Genomic DNA, 24783 nt, shown 5'->3' on the forward strand with positions numbered 1-24783 from the left:
TCCGAGCATGCGCTGATCAACTGGAAAGTGTCTTCACTGACATTTTCAACCTCTCCCTGTCTGAGTCTGTAATTTCAACATATTTCAAGCAGACCACCATAGTCCCTGTGCCCAAGAACACTAAGGTAACCTGCCTAAATGACTACCGACCCGTAGCACTCGTCTGTAACCATGAAGTGCTTTGAAAGGCTGGTCATGGCTCACATCAACACTATTATCCTAGAAACCCTAGACTCACTCCAATTTGCATATCGCCCCAACAGATCCTAGGGTTGCAGGGTAGCCTAGTGGTTAGCGCGTTGGGCTAATAACCAAGAGGTTGCAAGTTCGAATCCCTGAGCAGACAAGGTACAACTCTGTTGTTCTGCCCCTGAACAAGGCAGTTAACCCACTGTTCCTAGGCTGTCATTGAAAATAAGAAATTGTTCTTAACTGACTTGCCTAGTCAAATAAAGGTAAATTAAATAAAGATGACGCAATATTTATTGCACTCCACACTGCCTTTTGGACAAAAGGAACACTTATGTGAGAATGCTATTCATTGACTACAGCTCAGTGTTCAACACCATAGTGTCCTCAAAGCTCATCACTAAGCTAATGACCCTGGTACTAAACACCTTCCGCTGCAAGTCTTCATCGACCTGTCCAAGGCTTTCGACTCTGTCAATCATCGTATTCTTATCGGCAGACTCAACAGCCTTGGTTTCTCTAATGACTACCTCGCCTGGTTCACTAACTACTTCGCAGATAGAGTTCATTGTGTCAAATCGGAGGGCCTGTTGTCCAGACCTCTGGCAGTCTCTATGGAGGTGCCACAGGGTTCAATTCTCGGGCCAACTCTTTTCTCTGTATATATCAATGATGTCGCTCTTGCTGCTGGTGATTCTTTGATCCATCTCTATGCAGACGACATCATTCTGTATACATCTGGCCCTTCTTTGACACTGTGTTAACAAACCTCCAAACGAGCTTCAACGCCATACGACACTTCTTCTGTGGCCACCAACTGCTATTAAATGCTAGTAAATCAAAATGCATGCTCTTCAACCGATTGCCGCCCGCTCCTGCTCGCCCGGCTAGCATCACTACTCTGGATGGTTACAACTTAGAATATGTGGACAATTATAAATAGCTAGGTGTCTGGCTAGACTGTAAACTCTCCTTCGAGACTCACATTAAGCATATCCAATCCAAAGTTAAATCGAGAATCGTCTTCCTATTTCGCAACAAAGCTTCCTTCACTCATGCTGCCAAACATACCCTCATAAAACTTACTATCCTACCAATCCTTGACTTCGACGATGTCATTTACAAAATAGCCTCCAACACTCTACTCAGCAAATTGGATGCAGTCTATCAGTGCCATCCATTTTGTCACCAAAGCCCCATATACTACCTACCACTGCGACCTGTATGCTCTCGTTGGCTGGTCCTCGCTACATATTCGTTGCCAAACCCACTGGCTCCAGGTCATCTATAAGTCTTTGCTAGGTAAAGCGCCGCCTTATCTCAGCTCACTGCTCACCATAGCAACACCCACCCATAGCATGCGCTCCAGCAGGTATATTTCATTGGTCATCCCCAAAGCCAACATCTACTTTGGCCACCTTTCCTTCCAGTTCTCTGCTGCCAGTGACTGGAATGAATTGCAAAAATCACTGAAGTTGGAGACTTATATCTCCCTCACTAACTTTAAGCATCAGCTGTCAGAGCAGCTTACCAATCGCTGCAGCTGTACACAGCCCATTTGTAAATAGCCCATCCAACCACCTACCTCATCCCCATATTTGTTTTTCTGCTCTTTTGCACACCAGTATTTCTACTTGCACATCCTAATCTGCACATATATCACTCCAGTGTAAATTGCTAAATTGTAATTACTTTGCCACTATTGGCCTATTTATTGCCTTACCTCCTTACTTCATTTGCACACACTGTATACATATTTTTCTATTGTGTTATTGACTGTACGGTTGTTTAACTCTTTGTTGTTTTTGTCGCAGTGCTTTGCTTTATCTTGGCCAGGTCGCAGTTGTAAATGAGAACTTGTTCTCAACTGGCCTACCTGGTTAAATAAAGGTGAAATAAATACAAATATAATAAAAAGTGAATCCTGGACTTCCTGATGGGCCGCCCCCAGGTGGTAAGGGTAGGTAACAACACATCCGCCACACTGATCCTCAAAACGGGGGCCCCTCAGGGGTGCGTGCTCAGTCCCCTCCTGTACTCCCTGTTCACTAATGACTGCACGGCAAGGCGCGACTCCAACACCATCATTAAGTTTGCTGATAACACAACAGTGGTAGGCCTCATCACCAACAACGACAAGACAGCATATAGGGAGGAGTTCAGAGACCTGGCTGTGTGGTGCCAGGACAACAGCCTCTCCCTCAACGTGATCAAGTCTAAGGAGATGATTGTGGGCTACAGTAAAAGGAGGACCAAGCACGCCCCATTTCTCATCGACGGGGCTGTAGTGGAGCAGGTTGAGAGCTTCAAGTTCCTTGGTGTCCACATCACCAACAAACTAACATGGTCCAAGCACACCAAGACAGTCATGAAGAGGGCGCGACAAAACCTATTCCCCCTCGGGAGACTGAAAAGATTTGGCATGGGTCCTCAGATCCTCAAAAGGTTCTACAGCTGCACCATCGAGAGCATCCTGACTGGTTGCATCACCGCCTGGTATGGCAACTAAGCCTCCGACCACAAGGCACTGCAGATGGTAGTGCGTACGGCCCAGTACATCACTGGGGCCAAGTTCCTGCCATCTAGGACCTCTATACCAGGCGGTGTCAGAGGAAGGCCCTAAAAATTGTCAATGACTCTAGCCACTCTTGTCATAGACTGTTCTCTCTATTTAAGTGCATAAGTCACTTTAATAACTCTACCTACATGTATATATTACCTCAATTACCTCGACTAACCGGTGCCCACGCACATTGACTCTGTACCGGTAACCCCTGTACATATTTTCACTATTGTTATTTTACTGCTGCTCTTTAATTATTGTTACTTTTATTTCTTATTTTTCTTTAGGTATTTTTCTTAAAACTGCATTGTTGGTTAAGGGCTTGTAAGTAAGCATTTCACTATAAGGTGCATGTGACAAGTACAATGTGATTTGATACCACTTTGAGACCCCCTGAGAAATGTGTGTTACTACAACTTTGTCATAAGGTAGAGGACCATAGACTCCTACACTAAACTATATAATTGAAATAAATAGCAGTAGATTACTCTATGTGGGCACTTTGTGAAATGATGCCTGAAATAGTTCCATGGAGTCAAATATAACTTCCCTTGACGTTTTAAGTGGGAACCTATTCTCCATTGCACTTAAGACAGTGGAACTGTAGAAGGGCCCGCCTCTCCCAGACAGTCCCTGGGGTGTGTTTTCTCTCTCTCTCTCTCTACTCTCTACTCTCTGTATTTGGGCAGACTGCCAGTGCCAGCAATCATTGCTTTCGGGACATAAACGGCAGTTGATGGAGCACTTTGCCTAGCCTATGTAAATGTGCTCGGGACCATTTGAGTGTGCATTGTTTAGGAATGGATTACAGAGAAGTTGGGGCAGAGTCTGTGTGTCTGCCCCATTACTGGGAGTTCACAGATTTGTCTTCCACCGGAGGGGAATAAATCTGCATTTGGGGACAGCTGCTACTTTAGTAACCACATGATGGTACTCATTGATATCTCTTCGAGAGATGGAGTGGCATAGGTTGCATGCATCAGCAATGAAAAACAAAACAACAGAGAGTTAGAGGATTGAGAAGTTTTGTGGGAGAAGAGCTTGCAGGGTATTTAGTCAACGTTTCCTGGGACACCAGGGCGCGGCATTGATCCAGTTTGTTTGGAGCAATACACACTGCCATTTGACACTCTAGATTCCCCTTCAGTCTATAGATCGCCAGTGACATACTCCATTGAATTACTGGAAACACACTACATCTATCATAGTACACGTTATTGTAGCAATGGCAGGTGTCCCACGTCTCCTACATGTCGTGTGTGTAAAGGGAGCTCCTCCACACACACTGCGTACCTGTCTGTCACAAAACGCCACACCGCTCGCCCACGTCCCGTGATCCTCCTTAACCCTGACAGCACTCTGCCCACTCTGCTCCCAGCAGGTCTACCCCAGATGAGCCTCTACACCTGTCACTTTACCTGTCACAACGGGTCACGACCTGTTACAAGCCGTCACATCTAGTCAGGACCAATCCCTTCGGCTCGTCTTGTTGACTTGAAGGTTATCTGGAGGTAACTTGTCTGTTTGAAGTGATGGTATGGTAGGTCTGCGATAATCAAGTGTATTACTGATTCATATTCAGTGTTTAATATCTGTGCAGGGTTGCAGGTGTGATTGCAGGGAACATTGAAAATATTAGGCTTTGTTGTTGTTTTTTTTCTTTTTTTTTCTGTGGAGTCCCTTTGTAAATATAACGTTGTTTCCGAAGGGTGGTGAGAGAACAACAATTATGCTCTCATGCCGACGTTAAGATGTCTCAATGAAATGCATTGTGCGTATTCTTTACGTGATGAGCAGCTAGCTGAAGAAATTGATGGAGCTTGGCTGGAGGTTGTTGTATGGTTTGGCTTGTGTAGTTGAACATGCCTCTGTGTGTGCTCTCTAAGACTCAACGCCACCAAAGAGAACAGAATCTTACTTTTTTACTGGCTTGTACTTTTCACCCAGTGAATGAAATTACTTTCTGGCTCACACACACACACACACACACACACACACACACACACACACACACACACACACACACATTCTCTCTCTATTCTCCCAGGCTCCACAAAGCGTCTGTTTGGCTGTGTTGACACTAGACCCGTTTTAATTCCCCTCTCTTTCTATTTTCCTCCCTCTCTCCTCTTCCTCCCTGGGGTATTCTCTCTCTCTTTTCTCCTCCTGAGTTAATAAAGAAAAAAAAAAACATTCAATCACAGGAGGTTGGTGGCACCTTAATTGGGGAGGACGGGCTCATGGTAATGGCTGGAGTGGATTCAGTGGAATGGCATCAAATACATCAAACAAATGGTTTCCATGTGTTTGATACCATTCCTTTCACTCCTTTCCAGCCATTATTATGAGCCGTCCTCCCCTCAGCAGCCTCCACTGCATCCAATGCTTTTATTATACATTTGCCTTCTCGTTCTGTTCTGCAGCACTTTGTGTTATTAAAGTGTCGTTTTGACCCGTGTGCTTGCAGATAGCTCGCCCACAGCGATAATTACTAATGATCTGCATAGCTGCCTCCCGCAGTCCTAGCCTTTCTGCTAGGACCTGCGCAAAGCGATGCATAGAGGCACGGGGGTCTTGTACGGTGAGCGTCTTTACCCAGGCCACGGTGACGACAGAGCTCCCAGAGAGAGAGAGAGAGAGAGAGAGAGAGAGAGAGAGTATATTAAGATCACAGCTCCGAGAGAGGAACATGGAAGAGGCATGGTTAAAATGTTTCATACTTTCTTTTTATCTGGTGTCCAAGTTGAAATAGGCGCCTTGAAGCATGGCTCTGACAACGTTAGAGATGAGAGCTGGGTCTTTATTTTCATTGGTGTGGATGGAGTTTCATGTATTTTTCTATAGCCTTGAGACAGAACTTAGACAAGAGAAAGCCTTTTGGTGTCTGGGATCAGCAGAAAAGTCATCAGAGCTTAGAAAGATAGTCTTTTTTTCTTTCAAAGAAACACAAATAAACTCTGTCTGTCTGTCTGTCTGTCTGTCTGTCTGTCTGTCTGTCTGTCTGTCTGTCTGTCTGTCTGTCTGTCTGTCTGTCTGTCTGTGTAACAGCTCAGGCCTGTGTTCCCGAACCATACACCCTGACAACAGCCTCCACTGAGGTCCGAGGTTAACATCATGTTCAGGGTCAGGAGCTCCCAGAGGTCAAACACTCTGAGCTGGGCCTTAATGAGCTGAGTTTGAGTCTGGACCTCTACACACCACACACACACACACACACACACACACACACACACACACACACACACACACACACACACACACACACACACACACACACACACACACACACACACACACACACACACACACACACACACACACACACACACACACACACACATTCACTGATGCTTGTGCATGCACATACAGCCACACACAAGCAAAAAGCAGATGACACACATCTACACACACACACACACATACAAAACACACCTCCCGGTCATGTGCGAGAAAGCCAGGAGAGCAGGGTGGGCCTTGTCTAGCTCTCCCGTCTGTCCTTTCAAACCCGACTTATCTACACATTCCCAGGTTGAACTAATTGGCATTATTAAGCTGGCCGGATACAATAGAAACCACCAAGTGGTCCACAAACAGGTTAGTGTGTGTGGAGGGAATCTTAAACAAGCCACCCGGCAATTTCAATCAGAGCCGTGCATGACTCGCCCCAGGCCCAGGTAGTCCAATTACAAACAGACACGCTCGACAGGCGCGCTCAAACCCCAACCAAATCCCTCTTTATTCAAACTCAGGGGTAGAGACGGCCGGAGGGAGAGACGTGCTGTGGGTCGATGTGTGAAGGGCAGATCATATTAAGAGGGGGGGCATAGGTACAATCCCTTGCTGCTGGATCGATAGGGAGAAGGGGGGGGGGGGGGGGGCAGTTGTCTTTTGGTTAGAAGGGTTTGGAATGAGCATATCTGGTTATTTTATTGGACTAATCATGTCATTTCTGCTCTCTCTCTCTCTCTCTCTCTATCCCCCTATCCCTCCCCCTCTCTCCCCATCTCCCTCAGGGGGGTAAGATCCCAGTGAGGTGGACAGCTCCAGAGGCCATCGCCTACAGGAAGTTCACCTCAGCCAGTGACGTGTGGAGCTACGGCATCGTCATGTGGGAGGTGATGTCATTCGGAGAGAGACCCTACTGGGACATGTCCAACCAGGATGTGAGTATTATTGTCATGTTGAACTTTTGAACGAATATTCAGATCAATCAAATTTCAATCAATCAAATGAATTAATTAATTTAGCCCGTTTTACAATGAATGAGCATCCAGATAAAAGGTGAACCTTCTAGTTTTTAATGTTGTGTCATAGAATACAAACACACACACACACCAATGAGCTCCATATCCCCAGCCGGCCAACTGTCTCTCTGGAGCCTGGTCCACCAGGGCTGGCCAACCCAGCAGATGTTCCCTCTCTGGGCCAGCATGCAGGCAGCGACTGGTGGGACACACACACAGGGAGGAGGCCTGGCGCTGCTTACAGCATGGCCTGCTGTTCTCTTCAGTCAGAACACACACACATATATGTGGGTTTACATTAGTTATTCCGTTTAACAAATACAAAGGCTGCTAAATAGAATTGGCGCAGGCCATTGTAAAATAATGTTTTTCAGCCTATTCACTGATGGAAATACATTTGACTTTAGATGCTTGTCGGTCTATAGGTCAATTTGCATAATTTTGTGGAATTAAATTGCTGCGTGTACAATATATTCTTTATGTAGGCTATGTTATTTATCACACACGTACAGCATACAAATACAGAGCCTTTAAAAAAAATATATATATATTTCACCTTTATTTAACCAGGTAAGCTAGTTGAGAACAAGTTCTCATTTACAACTGCGACCTGGCCAAGATAAAGCAAAGCAGTGCGACAGAAACAACAACACAGAGTTACACATGGAATAACAAGCGTACAGTCAATAACACAATAGAAAAAAATAAAGTCTATATACAGTGTGTGCAAATGGCATGAGGTGGTAAGGCAATAAATAGGCCATAGTAGCAAAGTAATTACAATTTAGCCGATTAACATTGGAGTGATAGCTGAGCAGATGATGGTGTGTAAGTAGTGATATTGGTGTGCAAAAGAGCAGAAAAGTAAATAAAATAAAAACAGTATGGGGATGAGGTAGGTAGATTGGGTAGGCTATTTACAGATGGACTATGTACAGCTGCAGCGATCGGTTAGCTGCTCAGATAGCTGATGTTTAAAGTTAGTGAGGGAAATGTAAGTCTCCAGCTTCAGCGATTTTTGCAATTCCTTCCCGTCACTGGCAGCAGAGAACTGGAAGGAAAGGCGGCCAAAGGAGGTGTTGGCTTTGGGGATGACCAGTGAGATATACCTGCTGGAGCACGTGTAACTGGTGGGTGTTGTTATCGTGACCAGTCAGCTGAGATAAGGCGGATGTATACAGAATGGTGTCGTCTGCGTAGAGGTGGATCAGGGAATCACCCGCAGCAAGAGCGACATCGTTGATATATACAGAGAAAAGAGTTGGCCCGAGAACTGAACCCTGTGGCACCCCCATAGAGACTGCCAGAGGTCTGGACAACAGGCCCTCCGATTTGACACACTGAACTCTGTCTGCGAAGTAGTTGGTGAACCAGGCGAGGCAGTCATTTGAGAAACCAAGGCTATTGAGTCTGCCGATAAGAATACGGTGATTGACAGAAAGCCTTGGCCAGGTCGATGAAGACAGCTGCACAGTACTGTCTTTTATCGATGCCGGTTATGATATCGTTTAGTACCTTGAGCGTGGCTGAGGTGCACCCATGACCAGCTCGGAAACCGGATTGCACAGCGGAGAAGGTACAGTGGGATTCGAAATGGTCAGTGATCTGTTTATTAACTTGGCTTTCAAAGACTTTAGAAAGACAGGGCAGGATGGATAACAGTTTGGGTCTAGAGTGTCACCCCCTTTGAAGAGGGGGATGACCGCGGCAACCTTCCAATATTTAGGGATCTCGGACAATATGAAAGAGGGGTTGAACAGACTGGTAATAAGGGTTGCAACAATGGCGGAGGATAATTTTAGAAAGAGAGGGTCCAGATTGTCTAGCCCAGCTGATTTGTACAGACCTTGGAGTGGTAAATCTGTCAGACAGCGCAGGAATTCAGAAAAATACAAGGTCAAATGATGACATCAGTGATCTTCAGGTCAGAAAGTCAGAGCTCTAGAAAGAGGCTAGAGTTCCCGAGTTGGAATTACGAGATGGATGACCGTTCAAAACTCGTTTTTTCCCAGTTGTATTAAACAACTGAAGTCTGAGATTTCCAAGTTTCCAGTTGTTTTGAACACGGCATCAAACGGCAACGGAAGGCAGTCTTCATCAGACCCCACTTTGCAATAAGTTTGAGGCATTAAGCATTTTGAAAACATATATTTCATTTTTGGAAACCTGAAGGTTTTAATACATATTATGAGGCATGTCTTACCTTGCTTCAAAGTAGCCTATTAGATCTCCTCTCTTTATACATTTTTTATGGATATTTTAATCTCTGTCATGAAACCGCTCGCTTGCACAGTGTCCTTTTAACAACGGTGTTATCCCGTTAATTGCATTATGGAACAAACTTTCGCTCTTAGCCTACTGCATTGTGCGTGTTGCGGCACTGATAATGTGAAGAAATAATAGTTTATCAACATTTTGAGTTTCTGATCTGTTGCAGGCCTACTGGTTGTATGAATTTGTATCTATTGTTCCACAACTGTCCCAGAGTCTGTTTGGAATAGGCTATTTATTTCTCGATAAGCTGACCAATAGAATAGGTAGCCTAAACTTTTCTACTATAGTAGATTGACATAGACTAGTGATTTTGCTGTTCGTTACTCATCTTGCTGTCGAAAAGTGAATTATGGACAGTTATTCTATCATCTTCAAACTGCAGATCAGAATTGGGTAAGAATGACCACATATCGTTGCATCCTTGACTTGAATGTTCTGCTCCATATTCTAAATATGATTTCTGTCATTCTGAGCACCGTGGGTGGACACCCTAATCAGGTTACACACCCAATGCATATGGGTCCGGTACATTTCTCAAATGTCCAGTAAATTAAAATGTTACCGATCAAGTGTCCGGAAGCACATTTTCCTAACAGAAACCCTGGTGTACATTAATAACACACACACACACACACACACACACTCTCACACGCATGCATTATGCACACAAAAGCACACACAGACACGGGCTCACCCACAAATAATGCACTGACAACTACACTCATACACATGCCCACTCACCCATGCATGTACACACACACACACACACACACACACACACACACACACACACACACACACACACACACTTCCCCATATGCACCATTTATCAAGATTCTGCTGAATTGCACAGGTCTCAGTGGTAGCATGGACACCTATAGTGCGTCTTCCCATTTCTGATGATAATTCATTTTCACACCCTAGAATCTCTATCCTGTATCGGCTTTTCTTGGCTTTGCCCTGATTCAACCGTTTCATTTGAAAGATTGCATCTACATACAAGGGTTAACAATCCGTCATATGGTATACCCTATGAACACGCTACGATTTAGAGAGCGAGACAGCGCTCGTCTTTCTATAGTTACTGTATATGCAGTCAGCCTATTCCCAAGGCACTTTCCCATAGTGTCAGAGTATACAGCCAGGTCCAAGTTATTGGCACCCTTGATAAAGATGATCATAAAAGATTGTATAAAATAGATAATACAAATACTGAGCTGTATTGTATGGTGATTTTTTAAAAATTGTATTATATTATTTTATACTAATACAATTGCTCAGAGAAGGAGATTTTGTTGAACAAGTACATTCGTATTTTTTCTCTTCAAAAGATAGGGGTCAAAAAAGGATAAAGGCACTGAGCCTTTTTCTAAACTGTTTTATAAGATTGGAGATTGGAGGGACTTTAGACCTTAGATGAAAAGTGTGTGAAATATACATGTGAAACTTCATGTGTCCGAAAACAAGGTCTGTCTCGTGAGAATTTTACATAAAAAAATAAACGTGTCCAAAAACGTTGTTTTTTTTATAAAAAATGTTATACAGACGCTGAGTGAATTGCTCACTAACCACTTAATGGCGCAAAATGATTTAGCAAAGGGGTTTAGGAAAAGGGAAACAAAAGGCCTCTACAAACATCCGCTTTTTCTCACACTTCTCTGCTTTACTACACATTATTGATCTCCTTTGATCATATGTTTAGTGACTACCCTCAGATGTCTTCCCAATTGGCCTTCCCAATGGTCCCGTCTGGCAATGGTCTTCTATTCGACCTCATCTACCTTATTGGCTTGAGCAAGATTAGACCCAGTTCTAATGACCACCATCCACTCACTACCTTCTACCTTCTCCACAATAGTCCTGTCTAACGCGACCCTGACTGACTACCTTGTGACCCTCTGCCCACCCTCTCCGTCCCCAGGTGATCAATGCCATAGAGCAGGACTACCGGCTGCCCCCTCCCATGGACTGCCCCTCGGCTCTGCACCAGCTCATGCTGGACTGCTGGCAGAAGGACCGTAACGCGCGGCCACGCTTCGCTGACATCGTCAACACCCTGGACAAGATGATCCGTAACCCAGCCAGTCTGAAACAAGTGGCAAGCATCCCTGCAGTGTAAGTGTAGCGTACATGAATGTATGTGTAGGATCACCACACACACACACACACGCACACTTAATCCCCGCCATTTCCTTTGCATTGTGATGCAGTACGTAGAGACCCACACGCACCAAAGCACTTTGACTTTTTCTCCCCAACAACTTTAAAGCAGTGGTTGGTGCACACGTAAACACCTTCGCAACCCAGGCACACGCAGACTTCCTTAAACTGAAATAAACATGAGTTTATTACTTTATATTACATCAAAGCATATCCTCCACTTATTCTTGCCATTCGGAACGATCAGAATTACTAACACGCGCACGCGCACACACAGTTGTTGCACACACAATTCACGTTGGCACACACACAGAGATTTAATAGATTCAAGTTTGAACCCGATCTACTTCAGAGGAGTGGGTAGTTTCTTTGCAGTGTGAACGTATACAAACAACAGACATACACATCTTCACAACCCAGACTTCCTCAAAGTGAAATAAACATGAGTTTATTACATCAAAGTCAAAACCTCTGCTCACACCACCATCAAAGCTCTCTCTTTCTGTCTCACTCTGTCTCTCTCTTACTCTTCCTCTCCTCTTCCAGGCCTTCCCAGACCCTGTTGGATCATTCTATCCCAGACTTCAACACCTTCAGTTCAGTGGGAGAGTGGCTGGGAGCCATCAAGATGACCCAGTACAGAGATAACTTCCTCAACTCTGGCTTCACCTCCCTGCAACTGGTGGCACAGATTACATCTGAGTGAGTCACACACATGCACAGACTCATGCAGGCTCTCACACGCATGCAGCCTTGCGTCACACACACACACACACACACACACACACACACACACACACACACACACACACACACACACACACACACACACACACACACACACACACACACAGGTGTACAGTACATGCATGCACAAACAAACATACACACGTACACACACAGATTACATCCAAGTGAGTCACACACATGCACAGACTCATGCAGGCTCTCACACGCATGCAGTCTTGCATACACACACACACACACACACGCATTCACAGGTGTACAGTACATGCACAAACACACATACACACGTACACACACAGAAACAGACACACTCATGTGAGAAAGTGTGCCCGTACGCACACATCTCATTTAAAATGATCCTGTCCAAATATTGGCCCTAAGAAATCTATCTGGCTTCAAAATGTTGTTTCTAAAATGTAGCGACATGGTTTTAATTGTCAATCAAAGAGAACAAAAGCTTGATCACTGATAGGCAGACAAAGTTAATGGAATATGTGTTGGTTGTTTTCTCCTTCACAGCCAGTGGCAAACATTCCTGAAAGTAATTATTTGGGGCTTTGGTTATATGTGTAAATGTGTTAGAGACCAAATGAATGCGTGTTTATGTACTTGCTTCTTCAGCGATGCAGACGCAATACTGACGTATTTCCTCCCTCTCCCTCTTTCCATCCCTCTCTTCCCATCTGCCTGTCTCTCTATCTCCAGAGACCTCCTGAGGATAGGTGTCACCCTGGGGGGCCACCAGAAGAAGATCCTCAGTAACGTCGCCTCCATGCAGGTGCAGATGAGCCAGTGCCAGTCGCCCACTGCCGTGGCATGACTGGAGGGGGCGCCATGCCACGGGGCGGGCAGCATTCGGGTTGGCAGGGACTACAGCAGAAAGGACTACACCCCTCACCGAATGACCCCCGACCCGTCGGAACGCGCCAGGGTCGAGACTATCATTCTCATCTAATCCCATCGAACATATAATCAAACATCATTACCCAGGAGGCCAGGGTCCAGACGAAGACTAACTATCAACTTCCACTAATCTGAGTTATTCTGAGTTATGATGTTCAATGTGTTCAGAGGCAGTTTTTATTGTCAAATCTTAATCTGTGAGGTCTACATAATAGAATATGTTGGTACTGACACAGAGATCTAGTCTTTGGGAATATCAGATGTATGTCTTGACTGGAGGATGTTAGACTGGAGAGGAGGAAATAGAAGACATAATGAAGAGGAAGATCGGTGAATCCCAAACCACCCCCCCCCCCCTCCCTTACCAACTCGTTCAGAGGGTCCTCCGTTGTCACGTGTTGGTGATGAAACTCAGAGGTTGACTTCCAGAGAGTGACCAGGGGATGAATACATCCATCACCTTTGGGACACACTCGTGATAATTCATGTTTCACTTTTAAATAATAAAATGAGCATGAAATTCAACCCACTGGGCAAAAACTGGTTGAATCAACGTTGTTTCCACATAATTTCAACAATAAATGTGATGATGTTGAATCAACGTGGAAAATTGATTGGATTTACAAATAGTCCTCAATGTAAGCGAATTACATATTTTTTTCACCTAACTTTGAACCTAAATCCAAAGTCATAGTGACATTTTTTGTTGATTTCACATTGAATTCGTTAGTTGACAACTCAACCAAATGTAAATTTAAAAAATGATGTTGAACTGACGTCTGTGCCCAGTGAGAAATGAACAAATCCCCCTAGGCCATTTTACAAGATATTAACCTCAGTAACAGTTACACATTTAATTAGGGAAGTATTTCATCTGTTACGTGTCTTGAAATCAGACGTAAACAAATGCATGTGGCGTATAACTAGGCACGCACTCTCCAAACATATTGAGGTGCGTGTCGGGATAGGACTACACCCCTCACGGAATGACCCCCGACCCGTCGACCCGTAGCACTTCGCTCTGAAGCCTGCAGCCTTTCTGGCTTGGCCGAAGTGGCTGTGAGAGGGTTAAATTAGCCCCTACACCCTCGATCATTTTCAATCTCTCAGCTTTGGTACACTTGTGCATATGGCGCAGGCGCGCATGACCACTCAGATGGAGGAGCAAGGGGAAGGGAGTGATTTGGGATTCAGCCCATGTCATCAGAAGGCCCCTGATTTGTCATTTGACCCCGGCCTTCTTCAAAGACTGAAATGAGGATGCATTGGTCTGGCTAGGAGCAGCAGTATGAAATGCGTATAGAAAGAAAGCAATTCAACCTCTATATACATGATCAATATACACACCTTCGGAAAAATGATACAGAGACATACAGTGGTGAATGGTTGATTTTACATTTTTCTCACCTTATATTTTTTCATTTGAAACCTTTGACATTTTTGAGATCTCCTCAAGGTCGACCAAAGTTGAACTGGCTAGAAAGGAGAGCTTCTCTGACATTTTGTTGGTATTGTGTTTTGCTTTTCCACCAGGAAAGCAGGGAACGAAATTCTCTACCATGTTTTCACTTTAACACTACCTGTGGATGTCTGGGTTGATGGCCTTGCCAAAGGACTAGTGAAACGGCCTCACCCAGATTCTGAGAATATATATAAATATGTATATCTCTAACTAAATATGAATATATCTTCTGAATAAATCTTCATATTGAAGGTGACTTGTATGAATATGTATGCACAAAACTCTCTCTGCTTGCCTTTTTGGCAAAGATGACGTTTTTGTGGACTGGATTGGGATGGAGATGGACTCATAATGTAGTTTCTCTACAGCGCCACCTAGCCCTCTGGAGGACAAAACATAAAGACACCATTTTGTTTCTTTCCCCAATGCTGAGGGGTCACATGGACAATCCTGAATGAATTTTGACCTGGAAGTAAATGTACAAAGGACCATGTACAAATGACTCTTTCTGTAGATGTGTATAAAACAACTATAGGGATAAAAAAAAGTAACAAAATGTCCCTTCTCTGAAGAGCCCATGTTAAATGTAAGTGTATTCATGCCATATCTTGCTGGTGAGCACTTACTTGTACAGACTCTGTATTTTTCTTTATTTCCACTTGTTTGTTGTTTGTGTTGGAGTGATTGGAACCATCAAGAATGGGAAGGAGAGTGGATAGTGTCTCGTCTGCTGGCCAAGGTCTACGGTATGTACTGTATCTGCTATTGATCCTGATAGTAACTGTATTGGCAATGAAAATCATGCTGTAGATCCTCATGTGTTAATTGGTAAACAGTTACAGTAATGAAAGAAATTATCTGAAAGAGGGAGTTGCTGGGGTCAAGTTTATGATTTCAAGGCTCACAGTGGTTTGCCATTAAAAACAGGGCCTTCATTTTCTATACATTTTCTAGGCATTCTGGTTGTAGAGAGAGGCAGCCATATCGTTTAAACAGCCGATGAACTAATCAATACATCTCACATCTCCCCACAGTGTGTGTGTGTGTGTGTGTGTGTGTGTGTGTGTGTGTGTGTGTGTGTGTGTGTGTGTGTGTGTGTGTGTGTGTGTGTGTGTGTGTGTGTGTGTGTGTGTGTGTGAATATCTGGGTCTGGCTTAGCCAACAGGCGCCTCTTGATAAACACAGACAAACAGCTCACAGAGGCACTCCGCACACACACTAAAAAAATAATAGCACCTTGAAGGAATTCCGCTCGCACTTCAATCCCCACACACCTGTTACCTTAAGAAAGTTGTTCCGCTCGCACTTCAATCCCCACACACCTGTTACCTTAAGAAAGTTGTTCCGCTTGCAGTTCAATCCCCACACACCTGTTACCTTAAGAAAGTTGTTCCGCTTGCAGTTCAATCCCCACACACCTGTTACCTTAAGAAAGTTGTTCCGCTTGCAGTTCAATCCCCACACACCTGTTACGTTAAGAAAGTTGTTCCGCTTGCAGTTCAATCCCCACACACCTGTTACCTTAAGAAAGTTGTTCCGCTTGCAGTTCAATCCCCACACACCTGTTACGTTAAGAAAGTTGTTCCGCTTGCAGTTCAATCCCCACACACCTGTTACGTTAAGAAAGTTGTTCCGCTTGCAGTTCAATCCCCACACACCTGTTACGTTAAGAAAGTTGTTCCGCTTGCAGTTCAATCCCCACACACCTGTTACGTTAAGAAAGTTGTTCCGCTAGCAGTTCAATCCCCACACACCTGTTACGTTAAGAAAGTTGTTCCGCTTGCAGTTCAATCCCCACACACCTGTTACGTTAAGTGGCTCGTTTTACAGCTATTACTAGTACACTATAAGCTATGTCAATTGTAAGTATTGCTAAGTGACTGCTCTACCTACTTTGGCCAATATTCATGTATATATGTCACGATGGTATAGGAATCGGGAGACAGGCACAGGAATGCGTAATAGGGTTTTTTATTACCCAAATGACAGTGTGCCATGTAAATGCAAGGGGACGAAGACCAAAGAAACACATATACAAAACACAGAGTTGAAACCCAAACAAAAGAGCGAGGAGTACCTCGAGTAAATACACCGGAGCGAGACCCATAATCATCTACGCAATACAAGCGGCACAAAAGCCAAAACAACACAGGTACTCACACGATCATCGGACAATGGAACAATAATCGACTGCCCAATGGAAACCAATGGGCACATTTATAGAATTACAATCAGGGAAATGGGGACTTGGTGTGCGTAATGACACAGTTCTGGAGGGATCCGTGACAATATGTCCATAACGGGGTGAATCTTAATTTCCACTTTCACTTAGTCGTACACTGATGTCAATGGATGACTCAGTGAAAATTCGCCTCAATTGGAAGTTAGTATTTGCCCCAATGTTTATAAGTGGAACACACTCTATTGCAATTGGTGGAAGGAGCTTTAGGAGGACGGGGTCATTGTAATGGCTGGAATGGAATGAAAGGAACAGAGTAAAACACGTGGTTTCCATATGTTTGATACCTTTCCATTCCAGTCATATAACGAGCCCGTCCTCATATAACTCCCCCCCACCAGCCTCCTCCGGCGGAAGAGGTTTATTCTTGAGATGGGGGCTACTGAGGACATGGATACTATTTGAGTTAGAGCGAGAGTATTCCTCTGAAGTATGTCTGAAGATGGAGTAAATGGTGGCCCAGGAGGAGAAGCTGACATGATGAGTCTGAGGGCTTCGGTACACAGGGTTGATTGTACTACTAGCCCAGCTCTTGTGTATGCTAGAAGCCTGTGATTGCAGTGTGATTGGTGTGGTGTAGTCTTAGACATAGATGGCTGTCTGGTCTTGCACCAATCACACTGAATCTCAACTATGTCTGACAGCAAGGTGAAGGAACCTGGTTGAAGATGGTGGAACTGCTCTGATAACTGTGACGAAACCAAAGGGAATCGGGTTATTCCCAATCAGATCAAAACAGACAATTATGAATAAGTGTAGTCACCAACCCACTGAAATGTCCACTTTAATAAAGTAGGCAATCAATGCGAAGGTAACAACCCATGTTACACTGTAGATATAGCAAAATCCTCGTTAGCTGTGAATTGGCCATATTAATTAAGCCTTCCGGTGACAGCAGAGGGAAAATCAAGTATGCCTATGTTTGATCATCTACAGAGTAGGCCTATGGCAAGTGTCTAATGTTGGGACACGAGACACCTTAACCAGATTTTGTCTGGTTGTAATCTCTCATTGCATCGATTTTCTTGTAACTACATCCTCAGGTGTCAGGTCATGACAAACTGCTGTTTCCCCAAACACAGATATCATAGACTGCTGTTCTACTAACCACTCTGTGGAATTGGCTAGCCTTCTGCACTCCTGTGCCAAGCAATGGGTTATTACTTTAGGAGGGGTGTCGCTCCATGACTAAGACTGAGGTACCCACCTTGGCGTCTGAAATTAGAAATCAATCGCAGCCCATTAGCAGATTATTAAGTATCCTCAACCCCATCACCCCTTCCTTCTCCCTTCTGTCTCACATCCATCCGCCCATCCCTCGCTCCTTCTCATGGCCAGGCTCCAGCTCATTTATCCTGAGTTTAAAAAACCTGTCTCAGGCCCAGGTCTGGATGTGGGTCTGGGCCTCGCTGGGCCTGCCCAGCTGGCTGTGGCTGAGAAATGGCTGCATCTCGGGCTCTCTGCTCCAGTGCACCCAGGCAGGCACGGGACCAGGCCACCTGCTGGGGCCTCAGGGCCTCAGTCTAACAGAGGTCTGATCAGCCGCGGGGAGGGAGACAGATGAGGCTGGGGCCAGCATTCACACACACAGGCATACACACACACCAAGGAGTCCGCTGTCAGAGCTACTGCACGGCAGTCTATCTCTTAATGAAGAGAGAGTGGGCCGAGACCTGATAGTGGGTGTCTATTGGGAAAATGAGCGGGGATGAGAGAAGAAAGGGAGTGGGGAGGGGTTGATGGACTATGAAACAGTAGCACTATACATCAAGTAAGGTATATTGGTGTAGGTTCTAATTGTTGTAGTTCAGCTACAGCCTACGACCACCTGAGCTGTTTCAATAAACCCTATATGACAACCTATACATTAAGCTCTTTAGGTCGAAACCTAGCTTTTAAAATCCCTTTCAACATAATTCACACAAGCCCGGAGTACCCTGTGCATACCTATTCATTCTTCTGATTAATGATGTCTGTTTATTCAATGGAGGGATCTAATTTCAATCCATTTTGCTTCCATTCAGGCACGTCTCAAGTATTTGCCATTCAACATGCCTGTCTATGAATGAGATGACAGAGCAGTCTGTAATTCCCATTTTTCTCGTTTTCCGTTTGCTAATGTTGGATTTATGAAAATTCTGACTCTAATAGTCTTCCACTTCAGAATCGTGACATGAAAAAGCAATTAGCACTCCCTCCATAATAGCCATTTCAGAATTTGCTGTCATCGTCCCATTCTCTCCTAAAAAAAACATATATATTCAATTGTGGATTACTTTGATATTCATTTTTTTTACAATGCCATCTGTTTTGATTTGTTACAACTTTGTCTGAAAAGTTGGCCTTGGTGTGTCCATTCGACTGATGATTGCTGTTGAATAAATCTGTAGTTAAATCTGTTTCAGAAAGGGTTGTTTTAGTTGAAGATAATTCCTCTATTTGTATGTGTTCTTCTATTTCAGATAATGGACACACACACACACACACACACACACACACACACACACACACACACAGCAGACCCAGCATTGCTCAGGACAGCCAATAAGGATGAAGACAGCACGACAGGGATGATGACCTCACTTTGCAGTACACACAGGACGTAGGAGCCGAATGCGTGTTTTCTTTCCTTTGTTTCCCTCTCTGTATAGCTACCACTTGTATATTGTGATGACAAGTATGTGTCCGAGTTTGAAAGCAGTAACTTTCTGAGAACTATTGTACTAAAAATGCACTCAATAAACGCCTTGGAAAAAGAGTAAATCACCGGCTGGTCCCAGACTCTGTGAAAGATTATGATTATTCTTGTTTTCTTCCACTTCTATGAGAACAGAGCAAAGCAGTTCAAAGTTATTATTCAATAACGCAACAGAGAAGTCTGAGAAGCTGAAGTACAATGCTTTTGTGAATAATGCTTTTCAATTATAATTGGGGGGGGTGGAATAAGCAGTTCTTGTCACTCACACACACACTCCTGTCACCATGGCACCACTGTAAAAAGCCATCAAGTCGCTAATAAATGAGACGTCACTCTACATTAACAGAAACTTCCTAAGAAATCAACACTGAGCGTTGCCAAGAAAAATTACAATATTTAGACAAACTAGCGGAAAATAGCCTCTCCCGCTCTCCCTACTCACGCCCACACTGGAGTGTGTGTTGGCAGAGACTGGATCCTGTAGGGCTCCAACACAGATGAATGTGTTGTACTACTGTAATGATACGGTTAATGAAGTGTTTTATTGGTTGGTAATTGATTGATAATATCCTGTTAGATATTAGTAGAGATGATTTTTGCCAAGAAAGGAAGAACAAATTAGAAAAGGGGTGTAAAAGCGACCTGTTACATGATGAGGCATTGAAGAAATAATTTAATTCCAAAATGTATTGACAATAGCTTTTGTTCTGTACAGCTTAAAGGGATAGTTCCCCCAAATTACAAAATTACATAATGGTTGTCTTACCCTGTAAGCACAAATCCCATTCAAGGGGAATGGATATTAGAAGTTATTTTATACGGGTTGAAAATGGCAGATTTGTGCACTGATAAATGCCTAAATTGGAACGCAGTGGCGGTACAGTAATACTGTATGCTATACATGATGTCAGAGCTCTGGCTCTGCGCTTCACAGTGCTGTATGGGCTTTGACTGACAGCCGTTCTGAACTTAAGCACCTCGCACGACAAGAAGTTGCCCCCATCCCTCCCGCTAATTGGGCAACTTTTGCAGATTTTGGGTTGTCTGAGTGAGGGAAATCCTGTAAATGAAAAGGGCTCTATGTATTTTGACAGATGACACATTGAGGATTATAATAAACACCGCTTGATGTCATAAAGCAAGCCATACACTCTGAGTCCAAATGTGCAATTCACATTTCCATATCATAAAACTCATGTCATGTACAGTGTCAACGTTTATGATCACTATGTTTGATGTACAGTTACAAGATGACATGGCGTCAAACCCTGGGTTGTTCTGAACAGAATGAGCCTATGTTTGTCTATTGTGAAGAAAATTTGCAGCGGCACACACACTTGAATGCACTCATGACTTTCTATTTTCACCAAAATTATGATCTGTTTCCCGGAATTGCATTGAGAAAGCCTAACTGTAATATTGTATAACTTAGCTAGTCATGTTGGCAATAGAACAAGCTTTCAAAGGATGCCCACCTGACCCAGATGGCGATTTATAATGGACCGTTTTTAAATTGCGTAAACAACAACAGTAATTGCGTGATGGCGGGATTCAGGGCTGTGTACTAAACAAAACAACTACAAGCGTGCTTGCTCTAGTTCCTCAACGACACAGCTAAGAGAGCTCAAAAAAGCACCTTATAGTTGAAGACTCTTCTTTGAGTCATAAAAGTGCATTGAAATGACTTAGGAACTGTGCACTTTGGAGAGATGCGTGTCCACTTGGAGACACCAGTTAGTCCTCTCACTCAAACCCTTATGTTGCACCTACCCCACATGTTCCAAGAATATTCTTATCATATTACTGAATGCATCCACAGTATTTTCAGATTTCGTTATCAACAAATATGGTGAAAAGTACAGTAAATGTAACATGCACATAAACTCAACATTGCAATGTTTGGAATCAGTCTTGTGAACTGTTGTGTCCTCCCCTTTGGTCTAATCATTTTCCCAAAATCTTCAAACTGTTACCTTTCAATTGCTACCATGGTTATGCATATGATTTTAAAATTGTATTCTGTAAAAAAACATTTCAATTTAGCCATATCCATATAGGCCAATTCCCACCAGTGAAAAGGGTTAAAGAGGTTTGTGCCGGCTAACACAATATCAAAGCCACTTGCTACTTTGGACCTAAAATATCACAACAGTGAACCTGAAAGGATTCAATCCTATCACGTTTTAAAGGCAATGTTCTCGCATTCGCGGAGACCACATTCACGGTAAACGCTACATATGTCAGCTCAATCGGAAATTACCTTTAAATGGCGCAGGAGCCAGGGGGGCAATACAAAGATCCAGTATCCCCAAAAAATTGGAGGCCCCACAGCCTTTAATGTTGTGATGCAATAATATTGGTGTTCTTCGGCTAGCAAGACTCCCCATTTTTCCTTCAAAAATAATAACAATGGTCATTATGGCGAAACAGTTCTAATTTTGTTTCATCAGACCAGAGGACATTTCTCCAAAAAGTACGATCTTTGTCCCCATGTTCAGCTGCAAACCGTAGTCTGGCTTTTATATGGCGGTTTTGGAGCAGTGGCTTCTTCCTTGCTGAGCGGCCTTTCAGGTTATGTTGGTATAGGACTTGTTTTACTGTGGATATAGATACTTTTGTAACTGTTTCCTCCAGCATCTTCACAAATTCCTTTATTGTTCTGTGATTGATTTGTACTTTCGCACCAAAGTACATTCTTCTCTAGGAGACAGAACGTGTCTCCTTCCTGAAAGGTATGATGGCTGCGTGGTCCCATGGTGTTTATACTTGCGTACTATTGTTTGTACAGATTAACGTGGTACCTTCAGGCATTTGGAAATTGCTCCCAAGGATGAACCAGACTTGTGGAGGTCTTGTGATTTGTTTTGATTTTCCCATGATGTCAAGCAAAGAGGCACTGAGTTTGAAGGTAGGCCTTGAAATACATCCACAGGTACACCTCCAATTGACTCAAATGATGTCAATTAGCCTATCAGAAGCTTCTAAAGCCATAACATCATTTTCTGGAATTTTCCAAGCTGTTTAAATGCACAGTCAACTTAGTGTGTGTAAACTTCTGACCTAATGGAATTGTGATACAGTGAATTATAAGTGAAATAATCTGTCTGTAAACAATTTTTGGAAAAATGACTTGTGTCATGCACAAAGTAGATGTCCTAACCGACTTGCCAAAACTATAGTTTGTTAACAAGAAATTTGTGGAGTGGTTGAAAACGAGTTTTAATTACTCCAACCTAAGTGTATGTAATCCTCTGACTTCAACTGTATGTATTCATGGCTCTACCGACTCCAGGAGAATATTTTTTCAAATATAAAATTTGATCTGGAATGGCAAACCAGACATAGTTAAACAGGCATTTTTACTTTACATAACGAGCATGGGTTTGGAGGGTTAAAACTATTAAATATGAAGGCATTAAATGTCTCACTTTAAGCCTCCATTATACCAAAATGATATTTAAATCCAAACTGGTTTTCCAGCAGGCTACTAAGAGAGGCACATCCAATGTTCAATAAGGGTCTCTTTGCCGTCATGCAGATTAAAACCAACCGTTTCCGGTGGATTGGCAATGGAACCCTGTTCCATTGTATGGCTCTCTAAATGTATGGCTTTCTAAATGAAGCTATACAGATCTAGTTACAATTCCAATTTCATCTTCCAGAAGAGGCTGAATAAATAATATGACTAAACTCCAATGTACTTATAGAGGAGTCTAATTTTCTTAAACAAAAATGTATAAGGAAGGTATTATGTTTATGAATGACATTGTAAATAATATCGGTCAAATTTTGTCACACAAGCAATTAACAAATGTGTATGGAGATGTATGCTCAATATATTGCGGACCCCAGGTAGAGTAGCTAAATAAACAAAAGTATCATCGCAGCTCTGCCACAAAAATGGAAGAGGCAATTACTCAAAAGAGAAAGGAATGAATTAGTCTGTCTGGCAGTCAAAACCATGCATGGCTTAAAAAATTACTGGTATAAATCGTAAAATGTAAAAGGTCGAGAGGTTTGACAACTATACTGCATGAAATTCAGGATAGTTGGGATCAGTTTTCTATGTCCCAATTCAATGGCATCATGTTTATGAACTGATATATAAAACAACATTTGACGCATCAATACTTTCTTTTCAATTTCAACTATTATTTAAAATTTTTGCCACAAAAAGAATGCTCAATATATGGGGCATTGAATAGTCAGCCCCGTGTAGACTGCAACGAAGAAACAATCAATAGATCATCTCTTTTGGTACTGTCTTTCGGTGGCTCACTTTTGGAGTAAGGTACCGGAATGGTTGTTGAGTCATAATGTCTGTGTTCAGATGGACCTACAAAACTGGCTCATATTATTCCTGAACCGTATGATGTCACCTCAGACAGTTATCCAAAGCGTCCTCCCACTCCTTTCCCAAGGCTGTGATTGGCTAAGAATCTGAAGAGGTTAGAATTGCTTCACTTCATCATAGGGCAGGATATAACCCATCCTCTAACATAACACCATCCATCTCTCACAGGAAATACCAAGACCCATTGCAAGGTCACATGGGCCGCTTAATTGCAGTTTTAGAGCTCAACTAATAGTCAATCAAACAAGTTTCATGGCTTTTTCTATGGGTAATGCTTTGTGAGGAATGGCTTTTCCGAAGCCTTTGTTTTTTAATTGATACTTTTTTTATTGTAGTGATTAAAGTGAGAGAGACGTAGAGACATAAGCACCCAACACAACGAAGAATACATTACATTAGATGTGCTTCAATGGCTTTTGTGCGTGTACGTGTGCGTGTGTTCGTGCGTGTGCTTGCTTGTGAGACGAATGGGGTGCTGACGCATATTCTTCTGCCTTTGTCAGAAAACGGCAGTTGGTCTCATCTGGGTCGTATTCATTGTGTGCAAAACGGAAAAGAGCTGACTGAAACAGGAGGGATACCTGAAGATGACCAATAACAAACGATCGTTTCTGTTTTCCATTTCAAAATGTTACGGTGTGCCCTAATGAATATGACCAAATATCTTTAATCAGATCCAGAGCCATCGATATACTGTATGTGCTCTGGAAGGAATGAGAAGGTTTAGCAGCTTCATACTGTACTGTAACCTCTTAAATCAATATCAGGCAGATGCAGCTACTGGTTTGATGAGACAGAGTACATAAGAGCTAATGTTGCGTTTGTGCACAAAACCAACATTTTGAAAAATTCAACTAACAAACCACTCCCTTGGTTAGATGACAAATCGTTCAAACACCTACTCGGTTTTGCTGTATTGTTGATAGCTACTTTATTGAGGCAAAATGTAC

At 43.2% G+C, this 24783-nt stretch overlaps 1 protein-coding gene across 2 annotated transcripts in view; it reads left to right on the top strand.

Annotated features, from left to right (window-relative positions):
* The window catches only part of LOC106568848 (ephrin type-B receptor 1), a 296528-nt gene extending 276984 nt beyond the window's left edge, over window positions 1-19544 (top strand). For both annotated transcript variants that reach the window (XM_045694009.2, XM_045694010.2), the window contains exons 13-17: window positions 6766-6915; window positions 11192-11385; window positions 11977-12132; window positions 12883-15288; window positions 19244-19544. In XM_045694009.2, coding sequence (XP_045549965.1) covers window positions 6766-6915; window positions 11192-11385; window positions 11977-12132; window positions 12883-12997 — 615 coding nt within the window. In that variant the 3' untranslated portion in view covers window positions 12998-15288; window positions 19244-19544. The remainder of the gene's footprint in view (window positions 1-6765; window positions 6916-11191; window positions 11386-11976; window positions 12133-12882; window positions 15289-19243) is intronic.
* Window positions 19545-24783: the final 5239 nt, after the last annotated feature.

Source organism: Salmo salar, chromosome 14, assembly GCF_965601325.2.
Source record: "Salmo salar chromosome 14, fSalSal1, whole genome shotgun sequence".
NCBI lineage: Eukaryota > Metazoa > Chordata > Actinopteri > Salmoniformes > Salmonidae > Salmo > Salmo salar.